The following is an 18284-nucleotide window of genomic DNA, read 5'->3' as shown; positions in this document are numbered from 1 at the left end:
CCTTCCAGCAGCCAGAGAACTGCAGGGTTTTGAAGACTCTCTCTCTCTCTCTCTCTCTCTCCAAAAAAAAAGACCATCCCCTCATGTAGTCCCTACTGGATAAGGGGTAGGGAGGAAGCAGAGGCTCCGAAACTCAGGAAACACTGCCCACGTAGCCTGTTCTCCTTACAACACACATCATGGGCTTTCATTAATTTCCCCCTGCAATAAACCCAGCATCTTATACATGGCAAAAATACTAACTTAGAGAAAAGCTTCCAAGCTTGTCTTGACGAAGATAACATGAGCTTAAAACCCAACAGTTCCCACCCACAGTGATATACCCCAATAATTATCCAACTGTACTGTTACATTCAGGCAGGTGCCTGGGTTTAGCTTGTAGCTGCTGGTGGTTCATCAGCTTTCCCCTATTGGAATAAGAGGCCAGAGAGTACAAAGCATTTTCTCTCCTTTAATACTCGGAAATGAAAGTAAATCAGAAAGAGGACAGTATCTGCTGTATTTGACCTCTTCTGCAAACACAACCATGTGTTATTTCACTATAGAAATCACCAGGCAAAGCTGATTTACTGACCACTCTCAGGAAGCCGGTGGTTCTCCACTCCTCTCTCCCATCCCCCAAAGTTTATTGTGGAGTTCTTGGAACATCAAGCACAGAGTGTGAAATAATTTAATGGCGGGGGGATTTTTCACCCTCCTTCTCTATCCCAATATGACTAAATTTATTGATTTTGGATTGCTGTAAATTATAATGTAATTATCCTGCTGCACAAGCAGCTTCCCATTCCAGAAATTAAAAAGCAATTCAGGTAAATGATCTTTAGCTATCATGGTGCATCCCTGCAGAACTCATTAAGTTGGGGGATTAGACAGCACACCAAAACTCTTACAGGGCAGGTGACATTGAAAACTATCATGCCTGAAAATACAGAACTTGCTCAGGAAGACAACATGGCAAAGCTGCTGGTGTGGTATGGTTTTTTCTTTCCTGACAACTTTGAAATACTATCAACTTGTACATCTATGATTTCTAATGCTCATTTATTGACCCTTTTAAAAAATAAACATTCTTCCTTTGAGACAAGAATGCCATTAAGTGAGAAAATTTAAAGAAGTGGACATCACACCACCATCCGTAAAACCTCGTGATTTCATCCTGTTACATCTTAGGCAGAAAAACAGCTCATGTGAGTCGGAGTCAGCAAGGACTTTCTGAGGTGGGAGGCTGCCAAGTGGCACTGAAGCAAGCTCATACCAGATTTCTAGCCAGCTCAGGTTAATTTTCCAGCTTTCCCTAAAGAAAGCTGTATCTGGTGGGATCTCTAAAAGATTAATCACTGACTGATTATAGTCACAAAGATATTGCCATACGTGCCCTTTGCCAGCACAACAGTTCTCACTACCCATTGTCTTGCCCAAGGTTAAGTTTTGCCTTCCTAAACGTTCCTGCTCCCAGTTCAGTCAGTTACAGCATTTTCCACTTGCTGTCGTATACTGTTGTGACCATCATCAAGCTTCACACCCAAGGCAGCTATAGTCCTTGGCAGATGAAAGGATACGTGCGTGCATAGTTTGCACATCATTAAGTTCGTAAAATGCTTTGAGGATGAAATGTGCTACATAAATATAACAGGTTATTAAATTTCTTGGTGCCATTTCCTTCATCTAAGTCTGCAGTGGTCCTTAATGGATTGTGCCTAAACCTGCTACTGCCTTTAGCTTTCTGCCTTTTTTTCCCCCGCCTTGACCCAGGAGATTTGACGTTTCCCCCCAAGCCGAGTCTTTCACACCTTATGGCCGGCCCCGCACAGCTGCTGTGCAGACACAGGGCATCCCTCCAGCTCTCGGGCTGTGTGTAACCTCTCCGCTCATTTCCTCCGAAAGCGGCAGCTGCCGCACTTGAAAGACTCCTCTTGCTCCCACCACTCTCCCTGATACAGCCCTTAATTAATACTGAAGGCAGCTACCATTTCCGAGTAGGACAGTGCAGATCCCCAGGATATTAGCCAAACACCACAGAGATTTATAAACTTGTCAGCGTGGCCAGGGTACTCGGAAAAGAAGCCAAAACCTTCAGTTTAAAAATCTCCTACACCACCATAAATTTCAACTTTATCTGCAAGTTCTTCTCACTGTGAAAGTTCACTGGTTCTGTTATTTCACTTCTAGTAAGTACCATGTCCTAATTTGGACATTTTTGCAGCATTCAGCTGAATTCTGAAGATATACGACACACCCTGGTCGCCTTTTCTCCTGTTAAAAAACAACCTATTAAGTCAGAGTCTCATGAAAGCCCACATCATAATATCTGGTCCCTGTTCCTAGCAGAGAAGGCTCAGCAATCCGTCTCTCCATACCTCGCCAACACACGGTGCCACGATTACACAACACGCCGCGGCAGGAGCATGGGACATCCCTGCCATTCTCTGTTCTTTTTTGGGATACATGCATACTTTTCAAATTTCCTAAAAGGAGAGATTATTTGGTTTTGGCCAAGCATCTGAAACCACATGCAGGCCACACACAAGTTACCGAGTAAGCAGACGACATCCTCTTCTCAAACCCTTATGGACACAAGCAGATTTTGAAAACATGTACTTCAAGCACCTCAGCAAATTGTTTCCCCGGTGCGTTGGTGCCGGGAGGCCAGTGTGTCCCTGCCCTCCCTCGTCTTCCTCCTCCTCCATCCTGTTCACTGCTTACAGCAACAGGGACATTAGTGCTGGACTGAACTCGCTCCAGTTCTTTTATATAGATTTAGACCATATAATTTGATCGTGACCACAGGCAGTTTTATTGCCTTGATTTATACGGAGCCTTGCAGAGTTGGATTGGGTTTTTTCCCCCCCTTTTTTGGTATGAAAGCAAGATTCATAGAAGTCCTTTCCCCGCTCCAGCTTGAGGACAAGCTGTGGGATCTCCAGGGCTTCCTACAAGGCTGTGGCAGGCCTGGATGCCACCCTCCCTCTCACCTCTCCGTTGCACTGGAAGAGGATGCACACACCGCCGGAGCTGGCTGAAGCCTCTCCTCGCACACAAACCCTCCCTGTGGCCCTCACTGCATCACAGCACTTGGCTTGTCCTGCCCAAGAGACGTTTGGGACAGTTGATGTTGCTGTTCCTCTTACCCATTGGGGGGATACCCTGACAGAAACCTCCATGCCCCTCCCTCTCTTACCCACTAACCCTCCACAAAATCTCCCAGGAAAGTCAGCAAAAAGCTTCTTTGACCTACACATTGTTTGTACAATCTAAATAGCAGGGGATGAAAATCCAGGCAGCTCTGCCACGGAGCTAAGAGAGATGTGGCTGTTGGGCCAGACATGTTGCTACCAACCATCTGCATTCTCAGAGCACACAAAACCTGGGATCTGTATTAGTATTCTCTGTCGAGCATCAGGCAGATATTAAATACCAGCCTCCCCAGAGAACTTGTTACTTCCTCATGCTTGACTGGGTGAATATAAGCGAGACCCATGCTTGTATCTGTTACCTGAAGAGGCGAGATGAAGTCTATCTGAAACATGCCAAGACCCCATATCTGTCATTACCATACCAATTTCCTGAATGAAAATCCTGCCTGTCTTTCGTTTAATCTGTCCTCTGTCTCATTACGTGACCAGAACATGCTGTACTACCTACAAAGACAGGTCAGTATGTGACTCAAAACCTAATTTATGTTACTTACCTAAAGAATTACTGCCTGGGTGAGCATCCTGTTTTGGAATAACAATAACAAAGTCCACCAATAGTTCTGCCGTGTCATGGGCGTGTGGAGAACTAATTATGCACTGGTACATGGGCTTAGAGAAAAAGTTAATCAGAAATCCAGTCACATCAGCTTGGGTAACCTCAACTTCACAGCAAACATGGACTTTCTTCGAGCTTCTCTACCTTTTGTCTTTTTCTGCACCCAGCCAGTTCCTTCTTACGATTCTATGAACACATTTTTGTTCAAATACTTTGCAACTTTTCCCTTTGCTACCAAGTTCTCCTCTTGAAGATCCCACAAAATAATGTCTTTTGGACCAAACCCTGCTGTTACAGACTTCTCACATCTCTGGTCAAAGGCCTTCCAATTCCTCTACAGAACTCAGCCTTCCTCCCACATCTCTGGTCCAGGCTACTTCTGCTGCTCTGTAAATCATCTCATCTGAGTGAAGACTTTTGACTATCACCCACCATGGTTTCCATAAAATACACTTCTCTCTACCATTCTGAGACTGCTGGCACCTTGTGTCTTACCCAATCCAGTAATACTTTTGCAAAACTTTGAAGCAGAAATCACATCTTCCCTAGTTACGTGTTCACACAGAACTGATCAAATACTGAGCGTAACAGTTGTCTAGAAAAAGTATTTCAAAATAGCCTGCAGAACCGTTACCAGAAAACTCACAAGCAGCATGAGCCACCACCCACTTCATGTGCACCCAGAGGCAGAACTGGGAATGCTGGGCTCACACATCTGCACCCTTTGTGAGCATCAGGAGAAACATCATACCTCCTTTGCGCTATCTACAACCATGGCTTTCAGGGGCCAATTCCCTCTCCTGTTCTCGTGCCTTAGTTGGCTGACACAGCCTTCAAAGTCCCACTGTGTTTGGGCCACTAGCCCCATACCTCACAAAATACAAGGTTAAGTGAACCAAATTCAGGAGGACATTTTTATTCTGCCCTCGGGACTTAACTAATGGAAGGTTTTTAAGTCAGAAAAGAATAGCTTTTCATTTGGGTCACAGAAAGGAAGAATAAACTAAAACCACCTCTACAAGAGATGCCACAGATACGGGCAGTTAGGAAAGGCCCTTTGGGCTGATACTTGGAGAAGCTCATTTCTATCCCTGCTCAAATGCTACAGAGGTTAAAGACCTGCTACAACCTGCCATAAAAGGCAAAAACCACATTAATAGGAAATGTGTTCCCCTCCCCCATTCCAAATGTATTTTTTATGAGTAAACATTTCTGTATTAAGACTTACTGTCTTCAAAGATCCCTTTTATGTCCCAAAGGTAACCATTTAAGTGATCTTATAACAGCCGTTACTTATCTTTACAATGGGCAATGCACATGAACTCAGTGTCTGAGACTTTCATTTTGCTATATATTTTTTAGTAACTACAGATAAATCTAGCCTGTTTCAAGTGTCAGTGACTATGTGGCCAAAAGATAGCCTTGGATCTTATTTCAGCTGCTAAGACATTGTTACGAGTGGAATTAAAAGCAGCACAGGAATTTGCAAAACTCTTTTTTCACCTCCCAACCCTTTTTGCTTGCTTACAGAAGTGGTGCATCATGCACAGAGCTCAGAAAGAGAGATGCAAACATTTTCCACACATTTGGCCATCTCTCATCTATTTTAAGAGTCAGTGCTCCAGCATCTGAAATACAGGACCCTGCAGTAAACACGTTTTAAGGACATCTTTGTAACAGCACAAGAAGGTTCCTCCAGAGTTTTCCAAAGGGAAAAAATTGCACCACATAATTGTATTGCCAGCTCCACTGCAGCTGATTACAGTATTAGTGTACATGTGCATAGAAGGATAACGAGAAGGAAAGCTGAAACTAAGGTTTCCTCTGAAGCGGTCACCCTACATCAGTCATTTTCTTCTCTTTCCATCACCTGGTCCCCAGAAAAAACACCTTTCTTAAGAATCTAATTACAAAAGGCTTCACTAAAACCACTGTCTACTGCTTGGGTCAGGGTGAAACCCTGAAGCTCTGCATGATTTCTGTAAATTGATCCAGGTCTGTCCAAAACTCTGCCTAGGTACTTGAACCTCAGCAAACTATTTGATATACCTCACCCATAGATTATTCATGTAGGAAACCTTCCTAAACTGGGAAAATTCCTTTTCTCTTGTTTCAATACAAAAGACTTACACAGCTATTAACAACATGACATTCTCCAACTGAGTTTGCCAGGTAGGATCATCTGAAAAACTTTCTTAGTCCACAGCAGTCTGACCCTCAGAATACAGTCAATCTCTGCATCCCTAAACGGTCTCCCCACTATAGATATTGAAAATGCCTTTGCTATAAAAACTTAACCTTATCTTCCCTAACCTTGCAAATCTGTTTTATTGGATCCCTTTGACAGCAGCACGCTGACACCTCAGACACGTGGAACAAGGTCACCCTTGTAACACAGTGCCCAGGGGCAGCAGCACCCTCTTGTAGGCAATGGAGTCGGGGGAGAGGGAGGGGAGGTGGGAACTGCGCACACTGACCCATTAAGTGCTTCAGTATGACCAAAGCCATAAACATGCTAACCAGATGCTGATGGATGGGCCTGGAGGCCCAAAGAACAACACAACTTCATTATATAAATGATGGAGCAAAGGGAAATCAAGCAGCTTTCCCAAAATCATGAAGGAAGTTTGGGGCTGGATCAGGAACTGAAACTAATTTTCTCCAGGCTCAGTTCTTTGCCCTCACCATAGGGAGCCACCAAAAAATTGAGTATCTTTACACAAGCAGCCTCTGGGAGTTGGGTCAGCTTCCCACAACACACAATAATTCCTCTCGTTAAAAAGGGACGTGCAAACCAATGCCTGAAGTCCTCAACTTTGTGTTTCTGTTTTCACTTTAAAGTGCGGCTCTAAGTGCCTCAGAATATCACTAGCTCTACCTGTGAACTGCTATGAGCAAGATTTATCTTAACCTAAAGCCTGATAAAGAAGGCACTTGCATTCACACGGAAAACCAATGTCCACACCAGCCAGCATGGAACTAAGGATGGTGCTTAATTCCCCCCATTACTGCTGGTCCAGCACACAAAGAGCAGGCATAAACCAAGGTGAGCCCCAGATAGAAAAGCAGAGCAGAGAAAAATCATTCTTTCCCCCCATCAAAAACAGAGCACAGAATTTCACCTGGGGAAAATCTAAACATTTCCCAACACTTTGGACCCAGGGTCAGGGGTGCTGAGCCCTTATCACTCTCTCTAGGTTCAGAGAATCTCATTAGGTGCAGAAGTATCTCCATTTTGTTTAAACAACAAAACTATTGTTGAAGGCGTGCACAAGGAGCCAGGGGCTTACACAGGAAGATACCTCCTCTATTGGATAGTTTTCAGAAACACTCAGACACTGATCTTTTATGTCAATACAACTGAAGTCATCAAAACATCTACTTTAACTGTTTACTTAAGGATGCATCTGTTGCAAGCTATGATTTTTTTGAAAACCTGTCAGAGTCAGAAGCTGTAAGAGAAGAGAACAGCTTTCTGGCCAAAACAGCACCATTTAATCCCTGCTGTTGCTGTATTTTAAAAATAACAGATATTAGTGGCAGTAAATATAAATATTTTGTTTGCAATATTCCTATTCTAGTTTACAATTTAACTAAAAACAGAAACATTTTCAATTGAATACAGTCTTAATTTCCTTCTCCTAGTTCCAGGAGAAGGAAAGAGGTATAAAAATGGAGAAAAACCCCATGAAGCTCTCTAACAAACAGTAGAAAAGGCAGAATTAATTTAAGACAAGTTTGTGTGAATTCTTTTTCATTTGCGTTCATGTGGGATCACAATCAACTTTCTAAGAATTTATTTTCATTTTGGACTCAGCCTACATGCTCAAACTGTTGCTCAGTTCTTTCCACCAACGTTTGCCTGATTTCAACCCAAGACCACTATGGGAGTCACAGAACATCCAGTGCAGGTCACTTCCAAACACATGTAAACTCATGAGTTTAACATAATCCTAAAGCAGTTGGCATGAATAGACTATATCCACTTCATTCCTTCAAGAGCTAAACTTACAGTCTTGGCTGAGGTTTAGTCTCTCTCATTACCATTAAGATCAGAGAACTCTTTCTGCCAAACAGAACCCACACAGAATTCGTGGGATATTGACTTATTTCAGAATGTAAGGTTTCTGCAAGTTATGTCCCACTTGGTTCTGGAAAAAATTGTAGTTCCCTAATTATGAGCCCACTGTACCAGGTAGTGAACAAAGGCACTGCTGAAAACGAGTTTAAATTCAGTAAAATCTTGTTAGTGCTACTGAACATTTTTGTATCCTTACGCAACCCAAAAGAACGGTACTGACTGCTGCAACGTGATGTTCGCGAAGACACTATGTGATGAATAAACAACTTGTGTTCAACTCTCCTGAAGGGAAAGAAACAACTTCTCCATTTGGCAGAAGGGCATGAGATTTTGAGTCGTTTGACCGTGATTACTTAGAACATCACTGAGAGATGAATAACTTGCTAGTTGATATGGTGGCAGAAGGGACCTGTGCTAAGTCCTCCGTACCACCACGGATATCCCATGTATGCCACCTATCAACTTCTGAAGTCACAGAGGTAACCAGTTTTTGACATGTCCCTGAAACAGCTAAACCCATTACAGCCACTTTGGCCTTGGAAAATCCTCCATGCTCCTTTGTCTGGAGAATGGGAGCAAGGACATCTCCCTGCCTTACCAGGATGTTCATGTGTGGAGAGAAGTGCAAGAGGCTGAAGTATTCAGGCACTATTGGGGTTGATCAAAGTAAGAGAACACACCCAACCCCCCGGACCTGGGCTCCCAGAAGCCACCAGACAGCACAATGCATGTTCTCTAATTAAAAAAATGCAAAATGGTGCAGAGGGCTGGCTGTGTCCTCCCAGGCCTCTGCACCTCATTCATCACCACGCAAAACCATGAAAACAGACTGCCTGCTTTAACTGGGGGCAGTTTAAGGAGGAGACAAGCAATGCCAAGTCCTCCTTTTGCTCCCATGCGCATGGCTATCTTCTAAAAGGCACACAGAAATTCTTTAGGAAGTGCTGGGAATACAAGACCCATTTCTTGTTGCTGGTATTGGATGCACAGCATTTCTAAGAACATTTTTCTCTGCCACTTGACTGACCCCGGGAGCAGTCCCACTGCTATACACAGGCAGCCATGGAACGCTCTGCCAAACCCTATCAATTATTTAGCGTCAAAAGGAAGACTTAATCTGTGTGATAAAAGGGTGGATTTTATCTAAGGCTTGTTCCCCTTAAAGTGATTTACACAACCGGCCTCTCTAGTTGCTTCCCTTAACATAATTATTTACTTTTGCATTAATAGCCTTCCTCCACTTGGGTTATTTTTAGGAGCCTTTTGTAGCCTTAGAATTTACTTTATTTTCCTTTGTCTTTTTAGTGAGGATTTAAAATTGCCCATCTCTCTGAACAGGTGGTTAAACCACTAGATTTTTTTTCCATGCTGGTATAAAGCTGGAGAGCCCTGGGAAGCAGCTCCCCAAGCTGTGCTGACACTTCGATGTCAAGTTTGCCTCTGACCCAGGAAGCTGTGGGGAGAGATTTCAGTTCAGAACTGGCAATCAGGGTTCTCAGACCACTCATCAGGCTACAGGCTGATAAACATGAATGAAGGGCTTCAAAATATTAATCTACTCCCACCTTGGTTCCTTGTTTTAAACCCACACTGCAATTTTGGCCAAATCAGGAATGCTGGGATTTACCCACCTAACATTAGCCACCTTAAATCAGGCATGAAACCCTCAAGGGAACAAAGCAGGCATCTCCGCAATGTGATTCACTCCACCCTAATGCAGAGGGATTCCAAACTAGACATCTAACATTTAGGCAGCCAACCTCAGAAAAAACAAGTCCCATTCCTGGTCCCTTGTGATTATGACAGGCTCAAATGCCATGGTTAATGGATGGCGTTTAGAGAATTAATTTACAAAACCTGTGCAAATTCTCAGATGCTCAGGCAAAAAGCTGACAAAGAGACTAAAAAAATCAGGCTATGGGGACATTGATGGCAGCACAGAGGAGACAGTCCAGGAAAGCATCATGATAAATAAAATCCATTATCATCACCAGATTTTCTTACTTGACTATAAGCAATCAACACACAAATAGGTAAGTTTAGCATTGGTTAGAAAGGTTATGTTCACGTACTGTCCGAGAGGCACTTTACTAAAGTTCTAAACTGGATACACAGAAAAGAAGACAGATCAACACTTGCCAGAATAAGCTTTTGGAGTTTACAAAATCATAGGAAAGTGGAAACTATTATTATTACAACTATTACTAATGATGATGATAATAACACACTCACAAAATACAAAGGTTTTAGAGGCGGCACTTAGCAGTTGGGATCACCAGCACCAGAACCAGGTTGTGAAGAATACCTTTTTTCATTTTAAACCCATAAATGTTTTTCAAGTTGATGTGCAATCCCACAATGTGGTTAGGGATAAGATTAAATTACTCTGTCTTCATCTGTAATGGGCTGAAATTGTAGGAACTTTTGCTATGATGATCTGGGGGAGCTGTATGCAATCAATGTATGCTGGCTGATTATTATGAAGTTGCTGCATCATCAAACACTTTGATATGGACTCTAACAAGGGCTACAAAATGTGAACCAAGAAGTCTGTAAACATTAATGGTTATCCACTCAGAAATTGCACCTTTGCCCACAGGGCTAGCTACCACACAAGAAGACCAAGAGAGGGGCTGGGGAAAGAGGCTTCCCCCCTGAGGAAAAAAACCCCAAGTGACCACAAAGTAGGACTCCAGTCACTTGATTAAGCAAAGGGTTATGCAATGAAGATGGATTACTGACTGTTTTAGAGAAGATACTAGAGAGACTCATCCTCAGAAATTGCACCTTTGCCCACAGGGCTAGCTACCACACAAGAAGACCAAGAGAGGGGCTGGGGAAAGAGGCTTCCCCCCTGAGGAAAAAAACCCCAAGTGACCACAAAGTAGGACTCCAGTCACTTGATTAAGCAAAGGGTTATGCAATGAAGATGGATTACTGACTGTTTTAGAGAAGATACTAGAGAGACTCATCATTGAAAGCCTAGCAGAACGTGAGTGTAGGCAGAAGAAAAGACGTGCTTTTTGTGACAATTTTAACCACTAAAATTCTGTCATATATAGCTGAAGAAATAAATCTGTTGCTCCCAGAGTGGTCTCCACCATACCCGCATAGCGGGTACTGCTTATTGAACATAAAATGGTGCATCATGGCTTTAACTTCATCCACCTCTAAACTATCCCAAAGAACAGGTGTCAGGTGATCTGTGTAATTCAAAGCTGGCAGCTAGTCACAGGCCTTGATATCCCACAAGTGTGGAACAGCCTCAGCATCACCCCAGTCTGAGCATCTGAGACCTCTGGCTGCACAAAGGGACACGAGTGGGTACGCGAGAGAGACCTGTAGGCAATCTGGCCAGCCAGAAGTGCTATGGTGACAAAGAAACCCACTTTAAGACCCAACAGAATTACTTGTATTGACAACCGATAGCAATGTTCAGGGAAGAAATGAGACTCTTAATTGCTATCAGTCTTACAGCAGCGTTGCACTGAAGCCCTATGCAAGATAGGGTCACTGAGCTATATGCAGCAGACACAGTGGCTGTCAGGAGAATTTAGCAGTCTAAATTCTTGTATTTTCCCATCCTTCAGTTTTAACCACTTGCCTCTGTCCCTTCTGCAGCCAACACAGACTTTTCTGTTAAACCACATATCTCAAAGTTTTAAGTTGTATACAAAAAAGCAATACAAGGCATGGAAGCTAAGAGTGTGTTTGTACTGGTTATATTCCTTTCCCTGGAAAATGTGAAATGAATGAAAAACATTCTTTGGAGAAGATCCCTGCCCCTCCAAAGTGGACAGAATAGGTAACTTCATTGGAGCTGTTCTTCTAATTTGTCTGAGTCTCAGGCCACACAAACTATATATTTTTTCAGTGCGCTGAAGTCTGCTGGGATGATGGCATTTCCTCCTCCTCATTTACATGGTCTTCCCATAATCCAGCACTGAGACAAACTGAACTGCACAAGGACCCCCTGCCAACAGCACTCTGGGCTTGCTTACAGAAGACCTCTGGAGAGTGGTGGGAGGTGCTCCCTGCCCTTCTCCTCTGCCTATGAAAGGGCTGAGTGTGCTACTTCGGCAGCACTGAGCATTCCCGCCAGCCCATAAATCAAGTGACCAAACTGCATCCCAATCTCTGATGCACGGCAGAAAAGCCCCATGCTCTGCCCTTACAGCACACGTGGGGTGAAGAGCTGTATTTCATCCACTGAAACCTTAATATCAGAGGAGAGTCATTACCTCCCGGAAAAAAAGTGTCGCCAGAGTCTTACTGGTTCTGCAGCTTGGTTTCCCCATGTTTACGCCAAATGACTTGTTGAACTTCATTATACACAAAGTATTTCCATAGATCAGAGGCAGGGAGACCTGTGCAGCTAACATAAAATAAATTACCACCCTGTGATAAATGGTTCTATTAGCAATCCAGATTGTTAAACTCAGATACAACAGGATGAAGGGAGCACTGCCCCATTCATTCTCCCTGCGGCAGATACTGAGTTGTAAATAGGTTATTTTGTGTGTAAATAACACATTAAAACTCAGCATTAGCCGTGTCTTTTGATAGAGAGGAAATTGTTCCAAATAAATAATCCCAGACAGGAATGTAAAATAAGCCAGATTTAATAGTGCATGCCTGCTGCAGCCGTGTTAAACATGACTAAAATGATAAACCCCAGAATATACTAATAGTAAACTATGCTCTGACATCAAAGTAATGAGGCTGTATTTTTACCCAGCTTTAGAAATGCTAAAATTAGTCTTGACAGAGCCAGACATCAGAAAAATGTTTCAAACATAAACACCATCAATTTGGGAACTTGGTGTTTATGTCATGCCGAGGGTGGGATGGAGAGGGAAAGGTGCATTCTGGGCCTTGTTAAAAGTCAGGCAGTTAGCATTTAGGAGAATTTGTATTTAATTTTTATTACAAGATGAGAAACACATCTTCCTAAATATCTCTGCCCTTGAAAGAGTGGCTCATTTAAATTTCTCCAGCCAGACGCCTGGGCTCCCTCATGCGTGCTGATACGGAGGATGTCGCAGCGCTAGCCTGGAGAACCCAATCCAGTCTCGCTCACGTGGTGCTCTGCTCCAGAGTCTCCTACCCTGTGCATCCATAAGCACTTCTGCACTCAGCAAAAGAGTTTCCTAAGCATAAAGTGATTTGAGTTAACCTTCCAGAAGTGGAGGCAGTGCAAGTGAGAGGCTCTTCTGCAGATTTGACTAGTCTATAGATCCCACTGTCATTAAAACCAGCTTCCATCTCTGTCACACACAGACACGTGCACCTATTGAAACAGGAGAGGAGCTTTGACTTCTTGGCCGGCATGATTTATGGAAAAGTAGAAAATTAGGAGAGACTTCCTTAATGTCATTTCTATGAGGCCAATTTCTGAATAGCTGATCAATGAGTTACTATAAAAAAAGAGTCACAGAAGATGTCTAAAATGACAGCTACAGAAGTCTAGAAATATGAGAGACAGATTGTTAGTACAGCATCAACAATACCAATCTCTTTTCCTACAGCGGAAACTTAATATGTTCAAGGCTGCAAACATTTACTACAAACATCCAAAGCAAGGGAAACACAAAAGGAGACTGGACATATTCTTGCCTTATAGTAATACAGTACAAATATATAAATAACAATAATACAAAATAGCTATTCTTCAATTATTTATTGAAGAATATATTTATTACAATACTCAGTTTATTGCTTCAATTACCTTAATTATAAATAAAACCTTATGAATCTATTCATTTCTACAAGGGAAAAAAGAAAACCTTAGCATATGAGAAACATGTTATGTTGGTACTCCATCTGTGTGACTCAGTAGAATAAAGGAGAAGAAATGTGTTGCAAATTACATTTGTTTGGCTCTGGATTACAGATTAGTGATCTGCAGTACTAGCTGAGCCTTGCTGCCACTTTCTCACATGCTAGTACAAAGAGTAAAACCTCTACAATAAATAAAATCAAGAGTTTGTCTTGGATGAGAATAAAGACTTTTTCATATGGCCCCAAAGCAGGGTGGGGACCTCAAAGGCCCTCCCTTTAAAGCTGTTCCCCTCCTCAAGCTGAACATGGTAATTATCATCTCTATGCCTCGTTTGCTTTCTTCTGTAAGAATATGAGCATAAATATGTACATTTCTGGCCTTTTATGAGTAATTACACTAGTTTAGTGAAACAAATATATCAGCATGAATACCACGTAAGTACAGTCTCATCGCTACCCAGCCTTTTTTGTTATCATCTGCTAAATCATACCTTGCAGTTAACTGATGTTATAAGACAACTTTGCATTAATTTTTCTACTTACATGCACATGCACGATGCTGCTCCCTTTCAGGAGCATGTATTATGCCTAGCCAGAATTCAAAGGAAAGCCGAACCACAAAAGCACGTGCACCACCCGCAGAGTCCCGGGGCCGGCGTCCGATTGCATGCTACTTCACCGCTAGCCATTTTAGGTCATTTATGAGGACTTCTCTTCACGGCATGACATAGATTTCACTCTTTACATCTCATTACACAATGCTTTCATCACGATTCTCCTGACATCTTCAAACAACCCTCCACTTACTTCTCCACTTCCTCTTAATAAAAGGAGAAATATTGAGCCCGTAAATCATTCTTTCCAAAGGCTAGAGTACACTGCTAATGGGACATATAATACTGGATGCTTAAAAATCAGTCAAGTTTCTGAGGGTGCCAAACAGGCCAATGAACACTCCACCTCGGGGGCATCCTCATTTCCATCACATCTCTGGAAATGTAGTGACTGCTTCCTCAGTGGAAGCATTCCCAAGGCCAAGTGCCAAGTGGGGAGGTGTTTATTCACAACAGCACATCTGTTGGTTTTGATTTTTAGCACATGCTTGGACTTTTTTGGCATCAATCAGCCCCTCGGATCTGCCAGTCACGGAGATGATGGCTCAAGTGGGCTGCTTCATGGTTCTTAAAGCTTGTGCTTCTTCAGAGAGGGATGGGAAGCTTCCACATGTTGTCTCTATCTTTCCTGCATTTCTGCTGCCCAGTGAGCCTCCCTTTCTGCTGTTTTCCTCAAGGAAGGTGGCTCTAACCCATTCAGCAGCATGAAATTTTCTTTCCCTCCAAACACCACTGTGTAAAAGATTTTCTAGTTCTTTTTAAGAAAAAAATTTTCATTTGGCTAACAAAAGCTAACAAAGTTTATCAAACACATGAACTAATCTGATAATCTATCAGATGCTACCTTATTCTGTACATCTGAATCTTGCCAGGTCAAAGTGAAAGTAAAAACTGGGTAACAAATGTGTTGAAAAGGAAGGATAGATAAAGATTTAAGCAATTTGGGCTGGGAACCATCTTCAAAACTCAGTCAACAGAAAACACAAACTCTCCAGCCAAGCTGTGTAAGAAACAGGCTCCTCTGCTGCTCTCCTGGGGTGATGAGAAACCACCCTGCAGTGAAGAAAGGGGAGGGGAAGGGTTCATTTTGAGGTAGGCTCTGGCTAGGAATAAGGTATATTTTAAAGAGGAAAAAAACCCACTGCCTGCAAAGTTTACACAGCTGGGATGTCTCTTGTCACATCCAAGCTGGTGCAGCCCTTTCTAAGTTTGTCTCCTTACGCCCTGTCCCAGTCCCCAGCAAGGGCCGTGTGGTTCCTCCCCAGCGGGCACAGCCTAGCCCACAGCTGAAGCCATCATGGAGGGTCCTGGCACCAATTTGGAAATCCACCGGCACACGTGTGCCAGGAAGTGATGTGTTTTCTGGGGCTGTATTTTGCCTGCTCCACCCAGCATCATTTTCCATAGCAGTGGGAGGAGGCAGGAGCAATGTGCCTGCACGTCCTCCTGCATGCCAGTGTTACACCCACCAAAAATGATCCTACACCCATAGGTGACCACAAGAGCTTCCCAATGGGCTTCAACACCATCAGGACCAAAATCTTTCCAAAACCACTGATGGAAAAAAGAAAATCAGGACCTGAGCTATTTCTAACATTAACAGGATCGGCGCAAGTCGGGGCATTTCTGTGTGAACCTTCTTGCAATGGGGCTGGACAATCCCAAATTCCTCCCTAAACATGAAAGTGCAGCAGCAATGGCTGAAGTCAGTGCAGTCTGTTTAGCTCATTAGCAGGATCACAGCCAGCACACAACACCCCTCCCTGACCATGATAACAGGGTGCTCCCTAGCTCCAGCCAACCTCGCCAAATGCCCTTTAACGCCTCCACGGGGGAGCAGCAGGCACCATGTGCCAACACCACACACCATCAGTCGGTCAGCCCAAAGCAGCGATGGAGCACCTTAACTCACCGATGGCCACCTCTCGCCACCCACCCTCTCCCTCACCCCAGCCCAGTTTGCTGGGGGTGGCAGTGACTCGTGACGGTGCGGTGACGTTTGGACACCACGTAGTGACAGCTTCCTGTTCCTGTGACCTCCGGCAGCCGAGAACCCCAATAAACTCAGCATGTTCACAGGAGGACAGATGCCACCGTACTTATTACATTCTTACAGTCTAATGAAAAACACCCCTGCTGCTTTCAAAGTGTGGAAAACATAAAGTACCTCCTTGTCCCACTGCTGTTCCTGCAGCTGCTAAAGGAGTGGGTTTCTTCCCTGTCTCCGTAAAGCCATTCCCCTCCAGAACTGCACCTTTCCCTTCTTTTTTCCCAGCAGCAGTTGAAGCAGAAGTTTCCATCTTAGACGTGCATCTTCCAGCTCAGCAACCCTACAGGACATAAAACAAAACCAGATTCTGGTCACCACTCACAAAACGGGTAAAAATCAGCTCCACAAGGAAGCAGCCGATGGTTCGGCAGAGCTCAAAAGTAAACGACAAACAGCAACAATCTCCTGGGTTTGTAACTCTAGCAGCACAGCCAGTACAGGAGTTACAGGCAGAAAGCGCGCGAAGGGATGGGTATTCTTACACGCCATTGTCTTCAGACAAAGACCTGAAAGGATCAGGACCAAAAATATGGTTTTTTCCCCCCACTTAAACTTGGGATGTATAAAGCTGGCTACTCTCAAGAGCTTTCCAGGATTAAAGGACAAGTGAGATGCAAAAATTTAGCATGTATAAAACCAATTTGTTCATCCTATACATGACCTAGCCCATCATAACAAAAAGCTGAGTCAGCTAAAAGCTTTCAGTAAAAATACAGATAAAAATAGATTTAAGGTGGACTTTTTTCTTCCCCCAGCTGGTGTTTATTCCATGCACTGGTTCTGAACAAGTGCCTTGACCAAAATATTTCCACACTGATTACAGAAAATCCACAGCACGTCTGCCAGAGCCCATCCAGCTCTTGCTGGTGAGGATGAACATCCACCAATCCCAGACTCTCTTGAACAAGTTCTTCTATCCTGACCAGTTGCATCTGAAAATCACTACAGCTTTACCTTCATTACAAATGCTGAATTAAGTGCCAGTGAAATCTGCACAAAACAAGAAGATACCAAAGTGCCATTAACTTTTTATTTTAAGGCCATGTAAAATAACAGCTCCTGAACTTTCTGTTAGCTTGATCATTTGTTCTGTATGACTCAAACATATCTCATCTCCCAAAAGCACACACATGTGTATCCCAAATTCAATGTAAAGATGGAGCTTCTTTTAAATGGGGAGGCACGCTTCATTTCTGATTGCAGATATTTTTGTTCACCCAGTTTTAACTTGTTTTATTTCAAATGTCTCCACGTGACTCCTGTTTTCACAGAACCCACAGTTACCTAGCACTGCTGGCCTCAGGCTGATCTTTGGAAAACCCACGGCTAATTCCGCCTTTCCTTTCTAATTTTAATCTAGATCTACAATTTTTCACATGCAAATTATCAGATGCAAACCTTTCGGTTCCTGATATACTCTGAAGCACACTGGCTGTTTGCCTTACTGGAACTAATGGGATCAGCCAAAAAAAAAAAAAAAAGTCTGGGAAACCAGAAAATTTTGTATGTGTGCAGATAGTTTTACTGGCATTGTGCCAGCTCAAACTTCCCTCTGGAGGGATTAACTGAGTCCTGAGCATCTTGGATTAAAAAAATTAACACTCCTGAAAACTTTGAAGCACATGAAGATTTCAGGAACTCCCATGTGTGACCTGTAATTTTTAAGCCTTCAGTTGCCTGTGACACTGGCATAAACACTTCATTTTGTGGTGTTGAGTGTTTTTCTTTTTTTTCCCTCTCGCTGTTTTGCTGATTTTCAAGAAGTTTTTGTGGTGTAACTTCAGGATTTTTTTTTGTTAAAGCCTCTCTTTCCCCACTACGTGATGATCTCCATGGCTTAGCACACAGCCCCATGCTCCCAGAGTCCCTCACATCCACTGCTGAGACTGTATTGCACTGCTGTTTGGGTCAGGCTGTCCTAACCCCCTTTCTCCTCCACTCAAAGGCTACTTTAAAACCGCCCTACAAATACAAAGCCACCCTTGCTGGCAGCCCAGAGGGACCTGGT

The 18284-nt window shown here is 43.3% G+C and overlaps 1 protein-coding gene across 1 annotated transcript in view; it reads right to left on the bottom strand.

Moving 5' to 3' along the window:
• LOC104513552 (zinc finger protein GLI2-like) overlaps positions 1–16557 on the bottom strand; it is a 142914-nt gene extending 126357 nt beyond the window's left edge. The window contains 1 exon segment of the mRNA XM_010156948.1: positions 16394–16557. Coding sequence (XP_010155250.1) covers positions 16394–16526 — 133 coding nt within the window. The 5' untranslated portion in view covers positions 16527–16557.
• Positions 16558–18284: the final 1727 nt, after the last annotated feature.

This window comes from Eurypyga helias, unplaced genomic scaffold, assembly GCF_000690775.1.
Source record: "Eurypyga helias isolate BGI_N326 unplaced genomic scaffold, ASM69077v1 scaffold3378, whole genome shotgun sequence".
In the NCBI taxonomy this organism is placed as follows: domain Eukaryota; kingdom Metazoa; phylum Chordata; class Aves; order Eurypygiformes; family Eurypygidae; genus Eurypyga; species Eurypyga helias.
The sequence above is the reverse complement of the archived record's forward strand: the minus strand, read 5'-3'. Positions and strand labels throughout refer to the sequence as shown.